This window comes from Sorex fumeus, unplaced genomic scaffold, assembly GCF_029834395.1.
Source record: "Sorex fumeus unplaced genomic scaffold, SorFum_2.1 ptg000041l, whole genome shotgun sequence".
Classification (NCBI taxonomy): domain Eukaryota; kingdom Metazoa; phylum Chordata; class Mammalia; order Eulipotyphla; family Soricidae; genus Sorex; species Sorex fumeus.
Window position 1 is genome coordinate 4,697,249 of NW_026606098.1, and position 25,514 is coordinate 4,722,762.

The following is a 25,514-nucleotide window of genomic DNA, read 5'->3' on the forward strand; positions in this document are numbered from 1 at the left end:
TGTCAGTAGCTGTACATCTGCGGCTGCGGCTCGGCCGGCACCTGGGGTGCGGCGGGCTGCGGCGGGGGCGCCTGCGGTGGCGGCGGCGGCAAGACGTCTGTCTGCGGCGCGGGGCGCCAGGCCAGCGGGTGCTGCTCGGCCAGCTGGCTGCCCAGCGGCGAGATGGAGTTGACCAGCGTGGTAAGGTTGATGAAGTGCGCCACCGACTGCGGGTTGGAGGCCTCGGGCTGCGCGTGCAGTGGCACGTCGTTCTGTCGGTTGTGCAGCATGGCGGCGCCGCTGACCGTGTCGAAGGTGACAGTCAGGATGGAGTTGTCCAGCTGCAGCTGCCGCTCGGGGGCCGCCAGGTGCCCAACGGCCACGGGTTGCAGGTTGGTGAACTGCGTCCCCGCGGTGGCCGTGGTGATGGGCGTGACGGTGATGTTGGTCAGGCCCACCGAGCTGGAGGGCGTGGTCACGCTCGGGTCACCCAGAGTGACCACCACCTGGAAAGAGGGGCAGGTGGACGGAGGCATGAGCGTCCTGCCGGGCTGCATCTGCCCACCCGGGAAGAGCCGGGGAGGGGGCGCCTGTCCATGCCACTGGGAGTCCACTTACGGGCAGAGGTCTGAGCTGTGGACTTGGCCAGCCGGAGGCGCAGAGAGAGGCGGCTCTGGCCAGCGTGGACTTCCCATCTCCCCAGAGGCCAGGGGAAGCAGAAGGCCCCAGGTCATGCCTCCCCCCCTCCCGAGAAGCTGGGTTCCTCCTGGGCATGAGTCTGGAGCACCCCAATTTGAGACCCAGGGTCCGGGAAGAGCTGTGGGACCCTCCGCAGGCACAGGCGAGACTACGCATGGACCGTGCATGCAGGGCACGACTGCCCACGGTCCCGCTGCCGCCCAGACGCAGGCCCCTGTGAGTTCTGCCCACGGGCCCTGCTGACCTGCTGGATGCTCTGCACGGCTGAGTCTGTCTCATCCCCAACGCTGCCTGTGAACGGCGCTTCCTTGTCCGAGAAGTCGCTGAAGGGCGGGTCCTCGGGCCCTGGCGCCGCCGCAGCCTCCTCCTCGGGCTTCTGCTTGCGCCGGTGGGTGCGCCGTGCCTTGGCCTGCTTGCCCTCGGCTGGCTCCTCAGGCTCCGTGCTCAGCTCGGGCTGCAGACAGTGTGGTCACTGGGTCAGCGCCGCCTACCCACCGCCCCTATGTGCTCGGGGCCGCGGGGACAGGAGTGCGGCCATCGCGGGTCAGCGCCACCCATCCAAAGGAGATGATGCTGCTGGATGCCCTCCACATCCAGCCCACTTCCGGCTACCATGATGAGCCTGGCCAGAGCAGCAGGGTGCTGGGCCTTCTGGCTCACGCAGCCTCTGACCACCTGCGCCCAGAGACCAAGAGGCCTGTAGCCTCCGGAACCTGCCCCAACAGCCCCGTTTCTAGCCCAGGGACCCTGCCTGCAGGGAGGGCGGCCCTGTGCGCAGACCCACCCGGAGCAAACAGTGAGCAAGGAGGGGAACGAGAGGGTCTGGGCCCAGCTGGGAGCAGGCCCACAGCCACAGTGTGGCCTTCTCTGCGGAAACAACCAGGATCAAAAGGGGTTTGCCCCCCCACGACCACGTGGCCATCTGCAGGGACCTCTGAGTGTCCACGGCACATGTCTGACTCAGTCTAGCCTGGGCTAGGGTCTTTGTGAGCATCCACAGCACGTGGCCTGACTCACCCCCGACTGGGCTGGAGTCTGTCCACGGCATGTGACCTGACACTTCCAGAGTGGGTTGTGATCTCTGAGTGTCCGTGGTAAGTGGCTGGCTCACCCTGGCTGGGATGTAGTCTCTAAGAATCCACGGCACATGGCCTGATTTTCCCGATTGGGCTGAGGTCTAGAGTGTCCACAGCAAGTGCCTGACTCACCCCCGGCTGGGCTGTCTCTGTGGGTGTCCACGGAGCGTGGCCCGACTCACCCCCGACTGGGCTGGGGTCTTTGTGAGTGTCCATGGTGCATGGCCTGACTCACTCGCCACCAGGCCAGACCCAATGCATGCTGGCTCACTCTGGCTCACTTGGCCTCAGGCCAGCAGCACAGTGACCAGCCAGAACTAGTCCCTCCCGGGGCACAGCCCTGGGCTTTGGACATGGAGGTGGGAGCACAGCATTCTCGGGGCCATGAAGTGCCCCACACATGAGCACTGTGCACAGAGCGCAATCCCCAAACATGGGATAGATGGGACCACGAGCCACGGGGACCGTGACACTGACACTCTTGACAGGAACAAACACTGACAAAGGTAACAAAGCCCTTTACAGAGGGAAGACCAGGCGAGGGGCCCAGGAGACAGCTGGAATGCAGACAGGGGCCACGGCGGCCCAACACGCCACCCCCCGCCCCATACTCCTGAGACATCAAAAGTGACTTTGCTCCCTGCATCTGACTTCTCCAAAGCTTCCAGGAAACCATCTGTTACATGTGTGTGGCCAAACCCAGGCCAGAAGCTCTGGGGGAGGCATGTGCTCAGGCAAAGGGCTGGGGCTGGGCATGTCACTGTCACTGTCCTCCCATTGTTCATCGATTTGCTCGAGCGGGCCCAATAATGTCTCAATCGTGAGACTTTGTTGTTATTGTGTTTGGCATATCAAATACGTAATGGGTAGCTTGCGGGTGAGATACTCTAGGGAGCTTGCCGGGCTCTCCAAGAGGGGCGGAGGAATTGAACTCAGGTCAGCCATGTTGGCTGCGTGCAAGGCAAATGCCCTACCCGCTGTGCTATCGCTCCAGCCTGGGGCTGGGCATGAGCTCTGGGAAATAAGATCTAAAAAGTGACCCAGCCCCGGGGCCAGAGCCACAGTACAGCACGCAGCTGACCTGGGTTCGATCCCAGCATCCCAGATGGTACTGAGCTCACCAGTAATGATTCCTGAGGGCAGATCCAGGAGGAACCCTGAATAATGTTTTTTTGTGGCCCAAAAGCCCAAAAAAAAAAAAAAATTATCCAGCCTTGAAAGTAGCCCAAAGGCCTCAACTCTTGAATTTCCAAGGCTACGAATCTTGAGTTCTTTGGAGAAACGGAGGCACCCCCAGAGAAGGGTGGACCCTCCAGAAAGGAGACTCGAAAGGTCATGATGAAAATCAGACAGGACCCCCAGAGTGCAAGGCTTCCCACGATGGCACCCACACTGTTCCCCACGTGCGCACCCCAGGCCAGGACAGCCTGGGACCCTCCTACTTAGCCTCCTCCTGCTCCGGAGAAACCCATCTCTCTCCAGAACAAGTATTCTCTCTCTCTCCTCACGTAACTCTTAAGTAAATGTTTTACTGCACCTCCTCCTGAAATTCTTCTCCTGCGAGGAACGGAAGGAAAGGGGGTGGGAGCGGCCTGCCCCTCCCTGTAGGGGCCAGTTGCAGCCCAGCCTGAGTCCAGGGCTCCCAAGGACTCGGCTCTCTGGGCGGGGGCTGAGCGTCGTGCCGTTTAGCAGGTGCTCAGAGCTGACGCCAGCACTGGGGAAGAGACTTTCCTTCAGGCTTCCTCCCTCGCTCCCCACCTCATCAGCCACCTGTGACAGCCTGTCTCACTTATTTTTGTTTATTCTCTTCTGTTGTCTGAGGCCACGGGACTTACTCCTGGCTCTGCACGCAGGAGTGGCTCAGGGAATCTTAAATGGTGCCGGGAAGCTGTGTGCAAGGTGAATGCCCTACCCGCTGTCTCTCCAGCCCCAGGAAGGTGTGTTTAAGAGGGGCTTCAAATCCCAACCAAATTAGTGGAATGAACGTCACATGGGTGGGCCTGGTCTGATCGGGGGATTGAGCCTGAAGACAAACCCCAGAGGCCCCAGAGACAGGGAGGAGCTTGACCTCCAGAAGGCCTTTAGACCTCCAACAGCCTCTCTTTCGGGGGGGGGGGGGGGGCCGGCATGCCCTCTGCATCTGGGGGGTGCAGCAGCCTCCCAGATCACTACCCAGCACAAAGGATGGAGTCGGCCATGGCCAGTCCACCATCTGGGCATTGACACGTGGCCCTAGAGACGGGTGAGAGCGGTCCTAGGGATGGGTGAGAGCAGTCCATCGGGGTGCTGGGAGGAAGAGGCTGTGCCAGCAGAGCAGCTGGCCGGCTCACCTGTGCGATGCCGATGGAGGAGGCGTCGATGGTGGTGGTCTCCGGGAGCTGGTCCAGGTCGTCGATCCTCACGGCCAGCACCTGCGGCAGAGCAGCGCGCTGGGGTGGAGCAGCCCCTCCTTACCGTCAGGGCTGATTGGACCCCAGCTTTCCTGCTGCCCCCCTGCTCCAGGACTCCCCAAAGTTCTCTGAGGCCAGCAGCTATGGGGCTCTGCTCTGGCCCCTGGGTCTCCGGGGTGCTTCCTTCCAGTAAGAAAACACAGCAAAATGGGACCCCGCAATCCGTGCTGGCGTGGTATGGGGGGGGGGCGTGAGGGAGCCCGAAGGAGCCATTTGGGCCGTGGCCCGCAGGGTCCCCTGCCTGCTCTTGCCCCCTGCGTTCCTACCCAGACACACCCCAGGTGTAGGCAGCACCTTTCACCTGTCCCCAGCCAGCCTCGGTCTAAAGCACCTGGGTCACTGCATGCCCTAGATGAGGGGTGCGTGCCTCTGTGCCTCCCTCCCTCCCGGTCACTCCCGGACGCCATGCAGTGACCCCGTTGGTGATAGGGGCGAGTCCCCTTTCCCTGGGGCAGGTGGCGCAGGTGTTCTCCACTTGAGGGCCACTCCCAGGTGCAGGAGGCAAGTCAGGCCCTCACCTCAGGGTGCAGTGGGCGGGGCAAGCACGAGGCGAGCCTCACCTCGGGGTGCTTGCGCCGCATGTGGCGGCTCATGGAGGCGCGCGTGGACACTTTGGTCCCACACAGCTGGCAGCTCTGGGCCTCCACCTTGTCGTGCGTCAGCTGCACGTGCTTCTGCAGCATGTACTCGGTCACGTACTTCTTGTCACACACGGAACACGTCCACTGCTTGCCCACTGCCGGGATGGGTGGGGGGGAGAGGAAGACAGGGAGACGTCAGGCCAGCCCAGGGACGCAGGGACCTGGGAGTGGCCTCCCCGTATCCCGCAGCAAAGGCTCACCCGTGTGGATGAGTTTGTGCGTCTCCATGGTGCTCCTCTCGCTGAACGTCTTCCCGCACAGTTCACACATGAAGTCCTTGATCCCTGCGGGTGGGACAGGGGCCCGGTCATCACTAGGTCGTGCCGTGGGGACAGGCCTTGGGCTTCCCAGAATGCCCAAGTCCACCTCCTGGTCCCGGAGAGCTGTGTCCAGATAACCAGGGTCCCCCAAGGCACATAGAGTGCGTTCAGGTGTCCACTGAGCTTGCTTCTGTTTGTTTCCAGAGCTGCACACACAGGCCCTGGGCTTGCCCAGTCTCGAGGGGGTCGTCCCACCTCCTCAGGAGCACCACACCAAGAAGCCTGAGACATAGGGGTCTTGCCCAGAGCCGGGGGTGACCGCAGGGTCCCAAGTTCTGGGCCACGCAGGCCGCTGCACCCCGGGGCCCCTCGGATTCCGATGGCCACGTCCGGGAGTGCAGAGCTGGGGAGCCTGGGGAGTATACACCCAGTGACCCTCCCTACCCACCCAGGCCTGCACTGGGTCACATGGAACCACGTGGGAGCTTGGCCCATGGGGTGGGGGGCAGAGCTGGAGGGCAGGCGGACTGTGTGCTGGTCCCTACGTGGGCCGAGTAACACCAGATGGAGTGGAAACAGGGAGGAGGACAAGGGTAGGTTGCAAGTTAGCCATGGGCAGCGTCCCGGCACTCATGGCACTCCGGGTCTGCGCAAAGATCGCGGCTTCTGCAGCCCCGGGTAGCAGGGCAGATGCTGGCACTCTGACTCCCAGCCCCTCCCGAGGGCAGGGCGGAAGAAGGCCCCACCCACACCAACCACACCCTGAGACCAGGCCACGCCTCTAGTCCCACCTGCCCAAGCACACAACCCCAGCCCCTCCCATCATCCAGACTCGCCCACACGACCAGGCCACGCCTACCAGCCAGCCCAATGAAAGGGCGGCCACACCCACAACCACGCCCAATGAAAGGCTGGCCACACCCACAACCACGCCCACCAGTGCCGGCCCCGCCCATCAACCCCATCTGCTCTTGCTAAGCCACGCCCATCACCCCTGGCCCCTGCAGGCCCACCCACCAGCCCCACCCCATCAGGCTCGGCTGCCAGGCACGGCCCCCATCTGGCTCATCCTCCAGCCTGCCCCAGGCCCCGCCCACCAGTCCCGCCCCCGTCCCTGCCCCATCAGGCCCCGCACAGCGGCTCACCCGTATGCCGCTTGTAGTGCTTCAGCATGTTGACCTTCTGCGCGAATTTGCGGTGGCACTCCTTGCACTCGTACTCCTTGATGCCCTTGTGCAGCTTCATATGGTGGCGCAGCGCGTGCTTGGTCTTCATGCCTGCGGAACCCGCGCATCAGGCCCTGGCCCTGTCCCCGGCCTGGGCCTTCGGGGGAAACTGGGTGGGCAGTGGCCCTGTGGTCTCCTGGTTTTCCTCCCGCCCCGCTGGCTGGCGCCGGCACAGGTCCACTCTCCAGGCATGGCGCCCTTCCCAGGCTCGGGGACTTAGCCACAGGCCTCCCACTGCACCCAGCTTGCACAGCCCAAGTCTGCAGGCCTGCCAGCTACCCTCCCAGCAGGCGGACCGAGGGGCCAAGAGGCCATCCTCACTTTCCAGCCCAGCCCATGCACCGGGCAGCTTTCCTGGAGGAAAAGGCTACCTGGCCACAGGACACGTGAGCATCCGCCCTTCGATCCTCCCCACTAGTCCACCGGGCACCCTCTCCCTTGCGGGAGGCGATGCCACCTGCAGCACGCTGATGACCTGCTCTGGGGAAACCCGGTATTTCTCAAAGCCTGACTTCCCGTGCCTATCTCTGAGGCCCGAGGGTCGGGGCGGGGTAGGGGCAGCGGTCTCCCCAGGTGCCAGGTGTTTCGGGCACAGTGACCCCTGCTGCCGGGCCTCCTTACTGTGGGCTGGCCCTGGAAGACCGTTTCTAGGGGAGACTTGGAAAAGAGGAGGGGTACTGGTTCTGCTCCTGAATCAAAGGGCCTGTGAGGGCGGTCTGCAGGATGGGTCTTCCAGGGTGGTGGGAGATGCCCAGGCAGGAATCCCTGAGTGGCCAGGTCCCTGCACAGGTTAAACTGGGGTAAGGGCCGGCGAGTCTGGTGGTCTACAAGGAACAGCTGCACAGCCCTGCCTGAGACCAGCATGGGGTGGCCACACGGCAGCCAGGACAGCCAGGGACTCAGCAGGGACAGGTGCTGACACTGGGTTCCTGGGCAGGGAACGTCGTCTGGGGCCACACCACCCTGAACGCGCCCCATCTCATCTGAGTACTTGGACGGGGAAAGGGAACAGCAGGGACGATGGGGCATAGCTGTATAGCCCTTGGCAGGCTCAGGCCCAGCTGCAGGGGCCTCCGAACACCCCCGCCCGACCTGCCCAGGACTGCGGGCAGCTGTGCAGAACCAGCAGAGCCGAAGCGGAGGCTGGCACGGAAGCTGCTAGAACATCCTGCAAGCAGGAAGCGGCTGGGCGTGGGGGCCGGCGCCCAGGGGCCCGTACCTTTCCCGCACTCCGCGCACAGGTACTCGCGGAGGTCGTCGTGCACACGCATGTGCTCCTTCAGCATGTCCTTCCTGGCGAACGACTTGCCGCACTGCTCGCACGCGTGGCTCTTCACCCCTGCAAGCACCAGGCTCAGCCCCTGCCGTCACGGGGCGCTGGGAGCCCCAACACCCCTGGGCTCTGGGGTCGCCTCCAGGGCCTTTCCAGGCTGGGGTAGGGCACGTGGGGCCCTGGGCCCACCACACCATGACAGCCTGGGGACATCCAGAGACAGCCCAGAGAAGCCCAGACAAAGCCGAGAGACAGCCCAGACAAAGCCGAGAGACAGCCCAGAGATAGTCCAGAGACTGCCCATAGTCAGTCCAGAAACAGCCCAGAGACAGTCCAGAAACAGCCCAGAAACAGGCCAGAGACAATCCAGAGACAATCCAGAGACAGCCCAGAGATAGTTCAGAGATAGTCCAGAGACAGTTCAGAGATAGTCCAGAGACAGCCCAGAGATAGTTCAGAGATAGTCCAGAGATAGTCCAGAGACAGTTCAGAGATAGTCCAGAGACAGCCCAGAGACAGTTCAGAGATAGTCCAGAGACTGTCCATAGACAGTCCAGAAAAAGCCCAGAGATAGGCCAGAGACAGCCCAGACAGTCCAGAGATAGCCCAGAAACAGCCAGAGACAGCCCAGAAACAGCTGGGGACAGCCCAGAGACAGTTGGGGATAGCCCAGAGACATCCAGTGACAGCCCGGCATGCCCGGCGGCACTCTGCAGGGACCCACCCGTGTGGATGAGCTTGTGCCGCTCCAAGTTCCCGATGCTATTGAAGATGCGCCCACAGATCTCACAGGGGTGGATGTACCTGCAAGGGACTCGGGTCAGGGTGGGCAGTCCCAGACTGGGGCCCCCAACAACTGAGGGGGTGTCAGGCAGAGCCAGGCAGTAGGGAGGAGGGCTGGGGCCAAGACGCCAAGGCCCTGGGCCCCAGAAAAAAAAAGAAGCGCCTCAGTTAAGGGTGAGGGGCAGGGCTGACACTGTTGAGAACCCCCCCCCAGGACCTGCCCCCAGAGCCCCGCCCCCAGCTCCACCCCAGAGGCCCCACCCCCAGCGCCCCACCCACCTCAGCTATACCCAGGAAGCCCCACCCCAGAGGCCCGCCCCCCAGCCACCTCCGCCTCGCCTCACTTCTGCACGTTGGGGTCAGGCAGGTTCTCCCGGTGGATGACCATGTGCGCGTGGTAGGTGGCCTTGAGCGCGAAGCGACGGTGGCAGATGCTGCAGCCGTAGCCCTTCTCCTTGTGCACGTCCATGATGTGCTTGAGGTACTCCTTCCCCCGGCCGAAGGTGAGCTGCGTGACAGGCACCTCGGTGCTGGTGTCGGGGCGGGGGCGGCCGCTGGGGGCGGGAGGGGCGCCCCGAGCCCCGCCCCGGCTGGCCAGGGCGGCCCGCCTACCTGGCACCTCTTGCAGCTGTACTTGTGCGGCTCTGAGTCGGCGCTGCCGTCCGAGTCGTCACCGTTCTCCTCCGAGGAGATGCCGATCTTGCCGATGAACTCCTCCCGCTGGTGATCGTCCATGAGCGCGATGTCCTGCGGGCAGGGCCGGGCAGGGGCTAAGGCCGGGGCCGCATGGGCAGGGCCTGCTGCAGACGCACCATGGCCCCCGAGATGGCTCCCCCGGGCCCCATATCTAATGGTCACCCCCTCCCTACAGTCACCCCCTCCTTGCGGTCACTGCGCTCCAGACCCTCCTTCTGTGGGGCCCTGCCAGGGCTTCTTCTTCCCTCCGGCCCTCAGCTCCCGGGGCACCCGGAGCGGGCAGGTACATGCAAGGGGACTTGCCCAGTAAGCCCCCCAGGTGGCAGCAGGCAGTGCCCACGCCCCAGGCAGGCGCAGACCTTGAAGTGCACGTGGATGTGGTCCCGGAGCACGTCCACGCGGAAGAACTTGCGGCCGCAGATCTCGCAGGTGTACTTCTTGTCCCCGTGCGTGAGCAGGTGTTTGTTCATGTTGCTGCGGCAGGAGAACACCTGCGGGCAGCAGGCATGAAGGGGGCATCCCACGCCTCCCAGCACCAGGCATGAAGCCCCCAGCACGGGCACGCAGAGGCACCCCACGCCCCAGGCTGCCCACCACAGTGAGTGACATGGCTCGAGCAGGCGCTGTGGGCTCATGTGTCAGGGAGAGGCCCGGCTGTCTGACCCCCACAGGAGCGCCGCGAGCAGGGCTGCGGGCTGCGGGCTTCGGGCTGCACACATGCGCCTTTCCTGGGGGCCATACCTTGCCGCACACAGGGCAGCCCGAGGGCTCCTTCCGGTAGCGCACCAGGCTCTCACCGCTGGGCTCCAGGTCCTCACGCTTCACCCGACGCACACCTGCCGAGGGGAGCTGCTGCATTTCTCGGGAGCACCCAAGGGGCTGGGGGTTGGGGGACCGGTGCCAGGAAGAGCCTTTTGTGCCGTCTGTGCCCACCTGTGGCTGCCCCCCTAACCTAAGGTCCGTGGTGTGGAGAACCCCGGAAGGGCAGGAAGGCCCCGCTTGCCCCCAGGGAGTCCCCTAAGGCCTGGGCCTGACTACCAGCTCCCTACACACCCTCTACCCACCAGAACTGACCCCCAAGGCCCACCCCTCCTTTCCTTCACTCGACAGCCGGAGCCACGAGCCTGTGGCACAAACCTGTGGTCTGCGTTCGCAGGGAGCAGCCAGAGGAGCTAGGGGCTCCACTCAGAGCCATCCCACAGCGTCCCCAGAACGTCCCACCTCAGGCTGCCAGGGACCCATCTCAAAGCCCAGACCACCCCCGACCCGAGGAGCCAGGGCGCCCCGCGGCCCAGGCCCCCGTAAACGCGCAGGACGGGCGCCTCCTGCCCACCTTCCAGGTGGCGCCGCTTGTGGTCCAGCAAGACGTCCCTGCGGTAGAAGAGCTTGCTGCACACCTCGCACGCAAACTTCTTGTCGCCGTGCTTCTTCCTGTGCTTGGACAGGTTGCTGTTGGTGGAGAAGAACCGGAAACACAGCTCACACTGGAACGTCTTGTCGTCTGGAGCACAGGAGCAGAGAGGGATGGGGAGGAGGGGGAGGGGAGAGGAGGAGAGAGGAGAAGGGAAGGGGGGAAGGGAGAGAGGAAGAGAGTGGAGGGAAGAGGCTCAGTCAGGCCCCCATGGCCATGGCCACCCGCAAACACCTCCCTGTCAGCCTAGCACTTGACACAGGGTACCACTTGGGAGATGGACGCCCCCTTGGGAGGTGTGTCCCTTCTGAGCAAGTACAGGTGCGAGGGTGCCCCCTGCTGGCCAGAAGCAGGCGATGCACACAGGTGCTCCCTCTGCTGGCCAGGTGCAGGTGACTCATACAGGTGATTCCTGTGCTAGTAGGGCTGGAGCAGACTGCTGAGGGCCAGCTGTCACACCAGGGGACTACCCTGTCCTCCGTGTCCTGCTGCCCCGGAGGTCCTGGCGCTTCCGGGAGCCATAGCAACCAAAGACAGACAAGCAACACCGGGACCGGGCAGGCAGGGGTGCGAGCCTGGGGACTATGGGAAGACAGGACCCCCTCAGTGGTCTGGAGGCTGAGCAGGGCTGGCCAGCTGCAGACAGGGCACCCCCAGCCCCCGCCCCCCATGGGAGCCCCGGGCAGCTGGCAAGTCCCAGAGTGCCCATTCAAGGTCTGCGAGGCAGGAGGGCTGCCTCCACGCTGTCCTCCATCCATGCTGCAGATCCTGAGCCTGCTGTGGCTGAGCCAGGGTGGGGAGCAGCAGCTGCCCGCACACAGGCTGGTCCAGCGGCCTCTTGCAGCCCCACTGCACCAGACACCTCCGCCTGCCCCAGCCCTGCTCAGAGGGGCCGAGGAAGGACACCAGTTCCCAGACCTGGGCCGGCCCGCTGGTTTCTCAGGGAGGGGCGCCCGTTTGGGTCCCCGCCTGCTCCGGTGGTCACCTTGGCTGACCGTGTCACGGGAAGGGGCAGGGGGAGCAGGCGGAGAGGGCCCAGACAGGGGCCACGTCACACCTGCAAGCCAACGCTGGGGAGCGGCTGCCCCCAGGGGGCCCCAGGAGGAGCACTGTGAGGAGCAGGCCACGCTGCAGGCGCCAGAGCTGCCCCCAGGGGGCACTTGGGAGGACCCGAGCAGGGCAGGGCAGGGCAGGGCAGGGCAGGCTGGGAGCTCACCGGTGCGGCAGTTGTGGAACTCGAGCGCACTCTCCATGCGGAAGGCCTTCTCACAGGTGCCGCAGCGGTACCGGTACTCGCTATCCACCTGCGCAAGGCCATGCGTGAGCCACGTGCGGCCACAGCCCACTGTCCCTCTAGAAGCTTCCACAGGGCATGTCTGCTCCTCTTCTCTCAGCGGAGGCCGGGAGGAGCCACCCCTCCCGCCAGGCCCCAGATGCACACCATGTCCGAGGTGCCCCCTGCCACGGAGGCCAGCACCGCCCACCTCGTTCCGGCTGTGCTTGTAGGACACGTGCTGCTTCAGGCTCTCCTTGCGGCTGAACAGCTTGGCGCACTCCTCGCACTTGAACAGCTTGTCCCCTGGGGGCCACAGGCATGGGGGGGAGGGGGTCTTGGGGCGCTGCAGGGCCGTGTGGGCCAGTGGGGCTCCCCGGGATCACCCGTGGGACTCACCGTGGGAGCGCACGTGGCGGCTGAGGTTGCTGCTGTTCTGGAAGGTCTTGCTGCAGAGGCTGCACTGGTAGACGCGCCGGTGCTCGCCCAGCTGCCGCACCAGCTTCCTCCGGATGCCGTGGCGGCTCGACAGGATCAGGCTCCTCTTGAGGGCGATGGGCCCGCCGGGATGATGGGGGAACCTGGCGATCACGTGGGGAGCCGGGTCGGGCGGGGACACCCCAGGCTGCCATCCCCTTGGAAGGACGCAGACAGAAGGGGCGCTCTCAGCATCCCCAAGCCCACACCAGCCGTGGCAAGGTCTCTCAATCCAGTGCTCCAGGTGCAGAGCCCAGGGTAGGCCGAGCCGCCCTGTCTCTGCCGCCCCCATAGGGTCCTCGACTGACTGATCCCAATTTTGCCCTCCTCCTCATCCCGCAGGAGGGAGAGTGGGGCTCACTCAGGAGCGTGTCCTGACGATCCTGAGTCTGCCTTGGATAGTGGCAGGTCACCCCAGAAAGGGCCCTCAGGGACGGGCAGCCAGCACAACAGATTCACTGTCATTCGTCTCTGCTTCATTCTCGAAAAGAAAGTAAAACAGAAGGGTGCTTGCACCCAAGAAGTTCCAATCCCAGGGTCTGAGCTGGAAAGCTGGAGGCCCCAGGGTCCCAGAGAGGGTGGAGGGGGACAGAGCAGGCCCCGGCCTCGCCAAACATTCGTTGGCCACGGAAGGAAGAGGGCCACAGAAGCACCACATCATGGTGACCCCAAGATAGCAGGTACAAGGCTTGAGAGACAGTAACAGGTCCACGCCTGCCAGGAGCCCACAGGCACAAAACACTACCCACACAGGGGGCAGAAAGTGGGTGGTGGGTGCCCAGGGACACCCTACATCATCACAGAGACAGGAAGTGGGTGGTGGGTGCCCAGAGACACTCTGCATCATCACAGAGACAGGAAGTGGGTGGTGGGTGCCCAGGGACACTCTATGTTCCCATAAAGAAAGGAAGTGGGTGGTGGGGCCGAGACTGCAGGTATTCTGTTTGTAATGGGCACAGGTGTTCTGTTGAGATGGAAAGTTCTAGAAATGGCTGGAGAGGCTGGCTCCCTGACAGTACTTGCGAGGAGGAAGTGGTGAATTCTATGTCAAGTGCATTTGACCCCATGAGACGATTTTGTCTCCAAGTATTCTCAGTTAAACTCCTGCTTCAGAACATTCTAGTCTCCCTCCGCAGGCCTCACTCTATGCGCTCTGTCCCCAGGATGGTGCAGGCTCCACTTACTTTGGCCCGGGGCTGGGGTCACCGGTGGTGGTGGTGGTGGTCAGCTTCCCCAACACCAGCTCCATGATCCGCTCGTCGGGCGCGGCGGGCACCGGCTCGTCTGGGGGCACCTCAGTTACGATCTCGGCCACTTGCTCTGTGGCGGGGTGGGGGGGGGGGGAGGAGGACGTGCTGTCACCAGGGCAGGGAGGGACCACAGCCCAGGCAGGTGGCCAGCCGAGGGGATAGCAGCTCAGGCCGCAGAAGGCCAGTGTGGGCACATGAGGGTGGCGCTTGGGGGCTCTCAGAACTCTCGGGCACCCGAGCCCCCAAGGGGGGGCACTGTCTGGCCCAGGGTCACACTGATGCCACCAAGGAAGCTCCTGCCAGGCAGAGATGACCCAGCTGGGCTCCCATAGCACACCCACACTGCCAGGCACAGCCCCAGCTACCGGTTCCTCCCTCAGGGGAACCACCTGCAGCCCTCCCTGCCCACCTGCGCCCCTCCCCGGCCCACCTGCAGGCCCCTTGCCTTCCACGATGACCAGCGGCTGCTCAGGTTTTGAGCCTTTGGGTTTTCTCCCCCTTCGAGGCTTCTTCTTCTGCTCCTTGGGGCTCCCAGTGCCCTTGGGAGCAGGGGGCGGCTCCCCGGGGGGGCCCTCAGGCCCTTTCTCTGCGGAGGCTGTGTGCTGGCTGGCCGGAGGCACAGTCTTGGCTTGTTCCAAGTGACCCAACAAATGCTCTGCAGGGAACACGGCAAGGACACAGGCAGTGAGGGGCCATCCTCCGGCTGCAGAGAACACGAGGGCTCTGGCTCCAGCACGCAGGAAGGACCAGGGGCTGCAGCGGGCGGGGCTGGGGCCTTGGTGCCTGGCACAGGCCGGGGATTCCTGGCTCCATGATGGCCCCCGACTGAGCGGATCTGTATTTTTCGAACTTCCCGTGGTGAACACACAGCTGCACAGACCACGGAGACTCAGAGCGGACGACTCGGGGCAGAGTCCCTCAGTGGTCAACAAACGGCCTGTGAAACTCCCCAGGAGAGCAGAGACACAGGCCAGAGCCCTGCTGGCCATCCACTCTAACCAGGTTGTGGGGCCTGTGACCAGCCTGGCCCAGTGGGGCGCGGGGGCATGCAGGCGGAGGCTGCACACTGGGCCCGGGGTGCTGGCCCTGCCCACAGGTTCAGGGACCCGCCCTGCATGTCTGAGAGTCCAGGCAAGTCACAAAGAAAAAGAAAAACGTCCACAGCAATTTTTTCGGGAGAGATGCTGCTCGGTAGCTCCTCCGGGATGCCTGTGCGGGGGGCATGGGGAGGGCAGAGCAGGACCCTGGTGGCCCCTGCCCCAGGAAGGGCCTAGCAATGGCCACAGCACCAGGAGGGAGCAAGGTTTGGGGCAGCAGGGGCCCGGCCACACACGCCTGAGACGGCTCCCGGCACTGGCCACACACGCAAGCCCAGCACTGCCGCACGAACCCTGTACCTGCACAGCCACGGGACTCAGGGAGCCAGGGTAGGACAGCAGGGAGAAGCGTTTGCCTTGCACACGCTGGCCCTGGCTCAATCCCCAGCACCCCATATGGTCCCCCAAGCTCGCCAGGAGTGTCCCCAAAACAAACAAAAAATATAGAGTGAAGAGTGACCACCTCTACTGCTCTCGAGGGTGGACAATGGCCCACAAGCTAGACCCAGACAGACCAACTTCAGCTGGGAGTGGAGGGGCCGGTGCTGGCACTGTGGCGGGGAGCAGAGGTCAGGGGGTGGGGGTGGGGGACAACAGCAATCCCTGACCAGAATTGTCCCACCACACGTTTAAAGTCACAGTGCCCGGGCTGGAGCGATAGCACAGCAGGTAGGGCGTTTGCCTTGCAAGCGGCCAACACGGGTTCGATTCCCAGCGTCCCATATGATCCCCTGAGCACCTCCAGGAGTAACTCCTGAGTGCAGAGCCAGAAGGAACCCCTATGCATTGCCAGGTGTGACCCAAAAAGCAAAAAGAAAGAAAGAAAGAAAGAAAGAAAGGAAGGAAGGAAGGAAGGAAGGAAGAAAGAAAGAAAGAAAGTCACAGTGCCTTAAAACGTCCCTGCAAAAAGCAGCACTGCTACAGCTGGAGACAGGACATCGGTGACATTCAAACCCTACTGACCATCACAGTGGGATGGGGGCCCGGGGGAGGGGGAGGAAAAGGCTTGGAGCAGGGCACTGGGGCCTCGTGCCTAAGAATGCCTGCTCCAGGAGGCCCGGGACTGGCCACCATGCCCTCTCTGGACAGCCCTGTGGGCAGCTGAGAGCAGGGCTGGGGGGCGGGGCAGGGCTGGCCTCTGCCTGGGGACGGAAGCTCGGCACCTGGCCAGGCTGTTCAGAGTGGAGCTGGCAGGGGCCACGTGTGCTGGCCTGGGTGGGAGGCGGTGGTCCCCCCTCCCCCGCAGTGCCCCTCACCATTCAGAAGCTGCAGCTCCGTGAAGACCGCCGCACACACTTTGCACCCCCAGTGGCTGGGCTCCGAGTCCGTGGGGGCACTGTTCTCGGGGGTGCCTGCAGCTGTGGGGGCGAAAGGGAGAGGTGGTAAAGGCCTACAGTGGCTACATGCCTGAGGCGTCAGGTCCTCAGGGGTCCACAGGCCCGGTGGAACCCACATGGATCCCCTGCCCCCAACCCCACCACCCGTCTGTCGGCCGAGACCCGGGACTGCACAGAGGCAAGGGCTGGTCTGATAGGGGGTGGGGGGAGCGAGGCCCCAGCCCCAGCCTGAGCAAGCCTCCAGCAGACACTCAGGACCCCTGAAAGGGGCTGCCCACAGCCAAACGGACGGTCCACCTCTGCAGGACATCTGTACTCTGAGGAACACCATGAGGTTCCCCAGGTCAGCAGAGGGCCAGGGCAGCAGGGGCGGGGCCCCACGGGGCAGTGGGGGGCGGCCCTGACCACGCCCCGGGCAGAGGGGTGGCACCGTGCGTACCTGGGGCGCTGGCACAGGCCTGCTTCAGCGTGGGCTTGTCCATCTTCTTGGCATAGAAGGCGGCATACCACACGCGCAGCTCGGTGCCCGGTGGGATGTCCCGCAGTGTGGTGAAGTAAACGTCGGAGCCGCGCTGGTAGGCCGTGAGGTTCTGGTGCTCGGCGCCTGCCGCTGGCCGCACTAGCATCATCCAGTTGCAGTCGTCCTCGTTGGACGTATCGAAGCATACGGGGTGCCCGTCCTTCTGGAACACCTGCAGGGCGTAGGCCGGGTCCCTGAGGCCCACCCAGCGGGGATGGCAGGGACAGGGCGCCCCGATGCCCACGCCGAGCCCCCACCCACCCTGCTTTCCCCGGGGGTCGAGCCCTGGAGCACAGAGACCCTGGAAGCAGGGAGCTGAGGGGCAGGTACAGGGTGAGACTGCGCAGAGAAGCCCCCCAGATGGGCATCTTAGGGTACGTCCAGGAACCTGAGCACGGGAGTGGGAGGCTTCCACTCTCCCCCGCACGCCGCCTCCTTCCCTGCCCCCATCCACGCCCGGCTTCCCGGAGAAAAGGGGGCCACGCGCCCAAGGCGGGCCCTGTCCCGCCTCTCAGGCAGCTGGCAGGGGCCTTCCACAGCCCCCATCTCCCAGAGGAGCTCCTTTCCCACCCGGCTGGATGCATGGTTCTCGTTGTCCCTTCCGAAACCATCAGAGGTGGGGTTAAAACCATTCAGGGGGCGGGGCTGAAACCCATGGGGGGCTGAAACCATCAGGGGGCGGGGCTGAAACCATCACAAGGCGGGGCTGAAACCCATCAGGGGTGGGGCTGAAACCACATCAGGGGGCAGGGCTAAAAACCCACAGGGGCGGGGCTTAAACCCATCAGGGGCGGGGCTGAAACCCACCAGGGGCTGGGCTGAAACCCATCGGGGCGGGGCTTGGGGGAACACACTAAACAGGGCTCTGCACTCCAGGGTGCACAGTCTGGCGGAGCAGGGTCTTTACCTTCAGCGGGAATGCAGACTCCTTCTCCCACTTGGCAACTCTCCTGGACTCAAAGGGACCGAACTGCGTCCTCTTCACCAGCTGTGTCACGGCAAACACGCCTTCTGCCCCGTCCTCCAGTCGCCGGATCTCCAGATTGGAGGGAAGGGATGACCTAGAGAGGTCAGCAGGACAGATGAGGCCCTCGGCGGGCCCTGAGGACCTGAGGGCCAGGCCAGCCCACACAGCCCTGTCTGAGCCACAGACACGCGGGTCCCACTGCTGGGGTGACAGGGCAGGTGACACAGAGAGCAGGGCCTGCGGGAAGGGAGAGGCCTCAGGGACTCCGGCTGGGGCACTGCGTGGTCTCAGTGAGGCCAAGGGCTGTGCTGGAGGAGAGAGGTAGCACCCGCCAGAGAGCGCCCCGTCCCATCCTGGGCCCACCTGCACAACTTGGTTTCTGTGGGTTACAGGGTGCCAGAAAGGGCTCCAGGAGGCAACCCAGAACAGCTGAGCAGGTCCCCAGGGAAAACACTCCTGTCTGTCAGCATGAGGCGGTCACAGGAGAATGGGCAGACAGGTGGGAGGGGCAGGAGGAGTCCCTCTAAGGTCAGGGCTCTTAACCTGAGATGATCGGGCCGGGGGAAGGCCCTGGTCTGACACAAGGCCGACAGTCACACCGTAATTCAAACCTCACAACAGCATATGGTGCCCTGAGCCCCAACAGGAGAGAACCCTGAGCACGGAGGCAGGAATTAGCCCTGAGCACAGAGCTGGGAGTGAGCCCTGAGTACAGAGATAGGAGCCAGCCCTGAGCACAGAGCCAAGAGTCAGCCCTGAGCAGAAAGCCGGGAGTGAGCCCTGAGCACAGAGGCAGGAGTCAGCTCTGAGCACAGAGGCAGGAGTCAGCCCTGAAGTCTGCCAGGTGCAGCCTCCTTCAGCTCCCCCCGCCCCCAGCTTCTAGGCCTCCCCCACCCCTGCCTGAGCAGGACGCAGGACAGGGGCTGCTGGCTGGGCTGCTCAGGTCAGGGTCAAAAGTGGCCGTGCAGCGGGACCCAGGGCCATCACAGCCCAGCTGCCCACTTCCATAAGCTCTGCCCACCCCTGCATCAGCATGTGAGTGAGGCCCCCCGCCCTGGCCCACCAGCACCCCCTCAGATGTCTGTCAACCCAGACCTGGGGAGCATGCACCCAGGGCGCATGCTGTGGCCTGACACCCGTCAGGAGTGGGGGTAGCCTGGTTGCTGGACCAGTGTGGGACATCCCCATGAAGGCCCTGCTGTCCTGGGCCCCTGGATACCCAGGTGGCAGCCACAGAGGTTCTAAATGTCCAGCGCCGTCACGTGTCTCCCCAGCTGGCTGCCCTCCCCCTCCCTTGGTGCGTCTTGATGGTGGCCAGGCTCTTGCCTGGGTGGACACCGGCCCAGTGGGTGGGCCTGGGTACGGGTCCATGGGGTCCACTCACCTGGCTCTGCTGAGCACAAAGGAGTCCTTGACCATGACCACAGGGCCCAGCTCGGGACATTCGGAGTCGTGGTATTGGCTGCAGTCCTCACACCCTGCAAACCAACATCCTGCGTCACCTGGCCATGGTCCAGAGGCCATCTGTGGCCATGAGCCTGGTGGGGGAGGCGGGAGGGAGGGGGGCAGCAGTGGCCCCCAAGGATGAAGGCTGTGACGGGGTGTGGCCCGGGCATCAGGAGGAGCGTCACGCAGCCCACCCGAGCCATGCTCAACCCCCCAGGTTCTAAGCCAGCCCGCTTCTCTGAGAGCTGGGATCACCTTCATGAACCCATACCCCCCTCCCTGTGCCCTGTGCCGGGACAACTGGGGAAAGGGATCCTTTTCAGTCCATACCCCACCCGACCACGGGCTACTTCTCCAGAGGTAAATCATACTTCTAGGATTTACCGAGAAAGAAACGGCTTCTGAAATCTGAAGAAGAGAGGTTGGACTCTTCCCAGACAGGCCGGGCCCCCTCCCCCAGAAACACACTTACAGACAAACAGGATCTCCTCGCTGCCTTCCTCGGCCATGGCGGACACCTGCGGGCAGGGACAGAGCGAGTGTGGGCACTGGTGAGCTTTTAAGGCCACCAGGGCAGACAAGGCCCAGCAGGGCCCCTGCAGCGGGGGTCAGGGTGCTGGCGAAAGCGGCATGCAGTGGGGTGGCCAAGGGCTGGGCTGGGGCCTGGTTTGCTTCCAGAACTCCTGGAAGCTCTGACACACCTTTCACATCACGCACGACAATGTGGCTTCTTACAAAACCCTCCTTCCCGGCCTGGGTCACAAGCTGAGGCTCACCCAGGGAACCACCCCCCAGAGCAAGGCAAGCCGTGGTACTAAGAGCCCCAGGGGCACCCTGAGCCTGGCACTGAACAATCACTCCTCCCCAGCTGGCACAGACAGACACATAGACACATAGACACACAGACACACAGACACACAGACACACACACCCTCCCTCCACAGGAGGCAATCTGGAGAACATCCTGGTGGAGGGCAGACCCAGCCATGGGAAAGGGGTGTGGCAGGTGATGGTGTGCCCAGGCGGAACCCTGAAGCTGAGAGCCACTGTACCACATGCCCGTGCCTCCTCCCGGGGGCTGGGGGACAGGAGGGTGGCACCCATGTTGCAGCTGCTGTGACTGTGGGCATGCAGGTACCTCAGGTGCTGGCTTCCACCCCAGGGGGCAGAGGCTGTGGACGGCCGCCCTGTCCCCCAGTCACAGCAGTCCAGGGGGCTGCCAGCAGTCTTCTCCGGCAGCCACGACCTTCCGCTGGCCATGCAAAGGGGCTCGGTGGCTCGGTCCCCACCACGGCGTCTTGCTCTCTGCGGGAGGGACGGGAAAGACCGTGATGACTGGTTTGTGTGCGGGGACGGAACCCGGGTCATCCACGCAGGCCGGGCAAACGCTCCCAGCAGAGCTGTAACCTCGAGGACAGAGCTGTGCTCAGCGACCCGCCACCTCCAGGACACTTGCAAAGAAAACGCAAAGGAGGGGCCAAAGGCGAGTGAACCAAGAGAGGCTCTTGCCTTGTACACAGCAGTCCTGGGTTCCAATCCCCAGCCCTAAACAGGGGCCCCGAGCAGCACCGGGGTGATCCCTGAGTGCGGAGCTAGGAGTCAGTCCCAGCAACCGCTTGGTGTGGCGAATAATAAGCAAAGGAGAAAGGTGTTTGCAGGAGGCTGCACACCCTCACACACACTCACACGCTTCTGCCTCACACACCCACTCATTCTCCAACTCTGACACACACTGTCACTCACACTAAACACACTCTCGGGGGTACAGTGCCGCCAGCAGGTCAATCTGTACCTGTGAAGCAAGTATATCAGCAGCCTGATGACACCGTTAGACTTTCAGATAACCCAAAATTGCTGCTGTGCCTTTAGTCAGACCCCAAAAACTTGGGGCAAAGTTTACCAAGAAAGTAAACAGCCAAAAGTCAGGTTTGAGACACACCCAAAAACCACCTCCAGTTCAGCTATATAATTGGAGGCATGGCCTCTCTGGTTCCTGATCGAACTGCTTAACGGCCATGATCCCAGAGATTCAGAAATGAATGTCGGAACCCAAAGGCTTTTGGCAGAAATGCGTTCGGTTCCTGCAGTAGGTTACTGGGGCTGGGCCACTCCAGGTGAAAATAGGTTTCATGCCTTGGCCTGTTCCCCTTGGCAGCCCAGTGACCACCATCCTCCAGAGGCTGAACAGTCAGGTTTGGGCCTGCAGTAACGAGACAGGCAGAGCCTCACCAGATGGGGGTGGAACTGGCCCTTTCCTCCCCATCCCTGTGAGACCCTGAATGGCCGCCTACAAATGGCCTCTCTGACTCCTGATCAAGCTGATTAATGGCCATGATCCCAGAGACTCAGAAACAAATCTCAAAACCCAGCGGCTTTTGGCAGAAATGCATCTGGAAAGCATACAAGGTGGCTGCCATCTCAGAGCTTATTGGAAAGCCAGGTACGAGCTGGCAGTGACGGGGCAACTGCAGTCTCATGGGAAGGGGGGCGGTACCAGCTTATCCTTCACGCCCTACCGAGGTCATGAGTTGCCCCCCATAAGCGGCTCTCCAGCACGGCCATGGCTCCAGAGGCAAAAGGACTTAGTCCAGAGCCCAGCAGCTTGCAGCAGAAAAGTGAATGGACCATGCGTTAAACTCCGGTGCCATGCCTCCCTGGGAGGGAAAGGGTGTTGCTCCCTTCCACCTCCCCCCTCCCCCCGCCCACAGCAAGGTGGCCGCCTCCTCAGAGCTTATTGGAAAGCCTGGCGGTGACGGGGCAACTGCAGTTTCATGGGAAGGGGGGCGGTACCGGCTCATCCTTCATGCCCAACTGAGGTCACGAGTTGCCCCCCATGAGTGGCTCTCTGGCACAGCCATAACACCAGATGCACAGAAACCAATCTCGTAAATATCTGGCTCTTTGCAGAAATCCAATATCATTATATGATTCTCATAACCAGCTATAGAAAACAAAGTATTTCACAATGCCTTTTCAGCAATTCTGATTGTTGGGGGGGAAATTCTAAACAATAATGGTGCATCTTTTGTCGAAACAATGAATGTAATCAATGTAGAGAAGAGTTAAGTGGAAATCATCTGCCACACAGGCATTGGGAGGGGTAGGAGGGGGGTATATTGGGGTTCTTGGTGGTGAAAAATGAGTACTGGTGAAGGGAGAGGTGTTTGATCATTGTATGACCGAGACTTAAACCTAAAAGCTTAGTAACTTTTCCCACAGTGATTCAATAAATAAATAAAGAAAAATAAATAAAACTATGAAAAAAAATAAACACACTCTCTCAAACACACACACACACACACACACACACACACATACACACCCCATTCTACTCACATACACTCTCACATACCCTCCCGTGTACCTCATACACTCACACACCCACACTCACTTTCTCTCACTCTCACACACTGGCACATAGACAGGTTCAGCCAGTCACACGCACGCGCATCCTGCCGTATCCCTTCTGAGGAGGCCTGTCTGTCTCCTCATGCAGACCCGCATGGCTCTGGCCAGTCCCTGTAAACCAGCCCTGGGGCTCCTGCACACCTTCCTGTCCATGGTGGGTGCAACCCTCGGTGCCCCCTGCCCTGCCTCAGGACAGACTCAGTGTCCCCCCACCAGCAGGTCCCCCAAGCCTTTTCATCTGATGGGGTGCTGACCCCACTGGGCCCAGTGCTGCGCCTGCCCTGGGCGGCCCGTGATTGACCATCCTGAGGAGCAGGGCCCATCTTCTCCCGCACCAGCAAGAACTCAGCAGAGCAGAACCTCAGGCTGATCCTCACTGTGCCCTGGCAAATCCAGTGTCTGTGGGGGCAAAAAGGCCCCCAGCATGGGACAGGGTTAACTGGGGGCCCTTGGCCCCACCCGAGCCAGGCAGCCAACTTTTTGGGGTCTGTTTCCCAGAGCGAGCAGGGGAACCTCCCTCCTCAGTCAGCAGATGGGGCAGGGGGACCCCGAGACTCCTCCTTGGGATCACACCCCCGTACTAGGGTCCGCCTCCAAGGCCGACAAGCAGAGCCTGCTGATGGGACGGGAGACGGGGACCCCAAGACCCCTCCTCAGGCTCACACCACTGCACAGGGATCCACACTCTTAGGTCGACAGCTGCCCCGGACGGCAGGAAGAAGAGAGGCACTGGCTGAAGGGGGAAATTTGGTGGGAAGACTCAGGAAAGGTGGTTCCAGCCAGGGCAACACCCCCAGCCCAGAGGGGCTGTTTGAAGATGCTGGGGGGGGGGGGGGCTCAGGACTCTCATTTCCATGCACTGAGCTCTGAGCCTGCATCCTGCCTTGTGGGGGGCTCCTGTGGGGCCTAGGGTCCTAGGACACACCCCCATCTGTAGGGGTCCTGAGACACACCCCCATCTGTAGGGGTCCTGGGATACACCCCAGCTCTGGAGGGGTCCTGAGATACACCCCCACTCTGGAGGGGTCCTGGGACACACCCCCAGCTCTGTAGGGGTCCCGTTGTATACCCCCACTCTATAGGGGTCCTGTCATACACCTCCACTCTGTAGGGGTCCTGGGATACACTCCCACTCTGTAGGGGTCCTGTCGTATACCCCCACTCTGTAGGGATCCTGGGACACACCCCGGCTCTGTAGGGGTCCTGAGATACACCCCCACTCTGGAGGGGTCCTGGGACACACCCCCGGCTCTGTAGGGGTCCTGTTGTATACTCCCACTCTATAGGGGTCCTGTCATACACCCCCCACTCTGTAGGGGTCCTGGGATACACTCCCACTCTGTAGGGGTCCTGTCGTATACCCCCACTCTGTAGGGATCCTGGGACATACCCCGGCTCTGTAGGGGTCCTGGGACACAACCCACTTCTGTAAGGGTCCTGGGATACCCCTGGCTCTGTAGGGGTCCTGTTGTACACCCCCAGCTCTGTAGGGGTCCTGTCATACACCCCCACCCTGCCCCAGTGGTGAGGGCACACCGGGCTTGGACCTTGCCCTCTGTCCACAGTGACCCCCCACTCCAGCATTACAGGCCCATGCCCTCCCCTGAAAGGAGGCCCCATGTGTCTGGACCAGCACATGTTTGGGGGCGGGGCACGGGGGGGGGGAGGGGGCTGGACGGGGTCACCCACACATCAAACAGAAATGAGGGGTCAGGGAGGCTACAGCTCAGACCAGCGGGGACAGGGAATACAGAACTCAGCAGGTCACTTCTGACGGGAGCAACTCGCCCGTCTGCCTGACTGTCTGTCTGTTCCTTGTCCAGCAGAGGCACTAGGTCCTCACCACTCCCTGAGGGTCCCAGATGGGTCTGTGCCTTGCCAAGGCAGTCAGCCATGCAGAAACTAGAATGTTCTTGGGGGGGGGAAGGAATGTTCCCTGGGACGGTGGCCCCCATCCGTGGCCTCTGGTCATGTGCTGGGCCCTGGTTACCGGGCCGGGGGGAGGCGGGCTAGGGAGACCCCCGCTTGCAACGAGGGACCGCTTAGAGCGGCGCGGTTCCCGCCAACGGGGGGGGGGGGGGGGGGCGCGCTCCCTCCATCCAACGCTGCCAGTGCGAAGACCTGATAGCGGGAGTGTCCAGACTGGGCCCCACGACCCCGTGCTGGGGAGGCGCCTAGGCCCGAGGCCTCCGGCGTGGGCCCCCGGGAGACGGCGCCCGCAGGAATCGGGGCGCGGGCCCGGACCGAGCGGGCCTCTCCGCATCGGGCCGTCTCGACGCGCGACCTCCGGGGCGCCGGGCACGTGGAGCCCCGCGCGGGGTCCCGGCCACGTGCCGGCCGCGGCCCCGGGGGTGGGGGCGGGCGACGCGCGGCCCCGGGCGGGGCGGACACCCGGCCCGGACCAGCCCGCGGCCCGCGTGCACCTGCCCGTGCGCGCCGCGGCCACTGGCCCCCGCGTCCCCGCGCGCGCGGCGCGGCCGGGCCTGGGCGCGCGGGACCCCCGGCGACGGGAACCCCCGCAGGCGGGGGCGGGCGGGGGCGCGGCGCGGCGGGGCGGGCGGGGGGCCCCCGCGGGCTGGGGCGGCGGGCCGAGGCGGGGTCCCCGCGGCCGATCCCGCGCGCTCCGGGAATCCTGCCGGGTTTTGGGTCCGCCCGCCCGCCGCGCCCGCGGCCCGACTGCGACAAAGAACAGGCGGCCTGGCGGCCGGAGCGGGCGGCGCGGGCGCGGGCGGCGCGGCGCCGAGGACCGGGCGGCGACGGCCGGGCCGGGCCGGGGGGCGCGCGCGCGGCGGGGGCGCGGGGGGCGCCGGCCCTTACCTGCCCCTGGAATGTGCACAGCGGGCTCGGATCCCGACTCCGGGTTGCGATCCGCTCCGGAAACTGCGCAGCACCGGAAGCCGGGGGGCGGCCGCGGGGCGTGCTGGGAGTTGTAGTTCCCGGGGCGCGGGCAGGCGGGCGGCGTGTGCTGGGGGCCCTGGCGCCGGCTGACGGCGCGGGGCGCAGCGGGCGGGGGCCGCGGGGCCCGGTGGAGCTGGACCGAGCGGGTCCAGCCCGGGTGCACAGGACGGGTCCAGCCCGGGTGCACAGGGCGCTGGGCCCCAACCCCAGTTGCCCTGCAGCTGGGGGCCCGCTGCCCTGGGCCTCCCGGTCCTCGTGCCAGCGTGCTCAACCCGGCCCACCCTGCCAACGGGCACCGAGCGCTGAGCTCCCCCGCCCCCCGAGCGAGAGCAGAGGGGCCGGTGGGG

The 25,514-nt window shown here is 63.8% G+C and overlaps 1 protein-coding gene across 1 annotated transcript; it reads right to left on the minus strand.

The window, feature by feature from the left end:
• PRDM15 (PR/SET domain 15) lies at nucleotides 1–25,141 on the minus strand. The gene is made up of 25 exons (XM_056119324.1): nucleotides 25,087–25,141; nucleotides 20,000–20,166; nucleotides 19,334–19,379; nucleotides 18,800–18,893; nucleotides 17,356–17,509; nucleotides 16,368–16,620; nucleotides 15,848–15,949; nucleotides 13,925–14,149; nucleotides 13,429–13,564; nucleotides 12,167–12,348; nucleotides 11,979–12,073; nucleotides 11,711–11,798; nucleotides 10,417–10,584; nucleotides 9,825–9,919; nucleotides 9,443–9,574; nucleotides 9,000–9,134; nucleotides 8,732–8,895; nucleotides 8,329–8,408; nucleotides 7,551–7,670; nucleotides 6,251–6,382; nucleotides 5,046–5,129; nucleotides 4,765–4,940; nucleotides 4,085–4,165; nucleotides 923–1,132; nucleotides 1–485 (listed from the first exon to the last, which is right to left on the minus strand). Exons 3-25 carry the CDS (start codon nucleotides 19,368–19,370, stop codon nucleotides 3–5), a joined length of 3,426 nt encoding a protein of 1,141 aa, XP_055975299.1. The 5' UTR covers nucleotides 19,371–19,379; nucleotides 20,000–20,166; nucleotides 25,087–25,141; the 3' UTR covers nucleotides 1–2.
• Nucleotides 25,142–25,514: the final 373 nt, after the last annotated feature.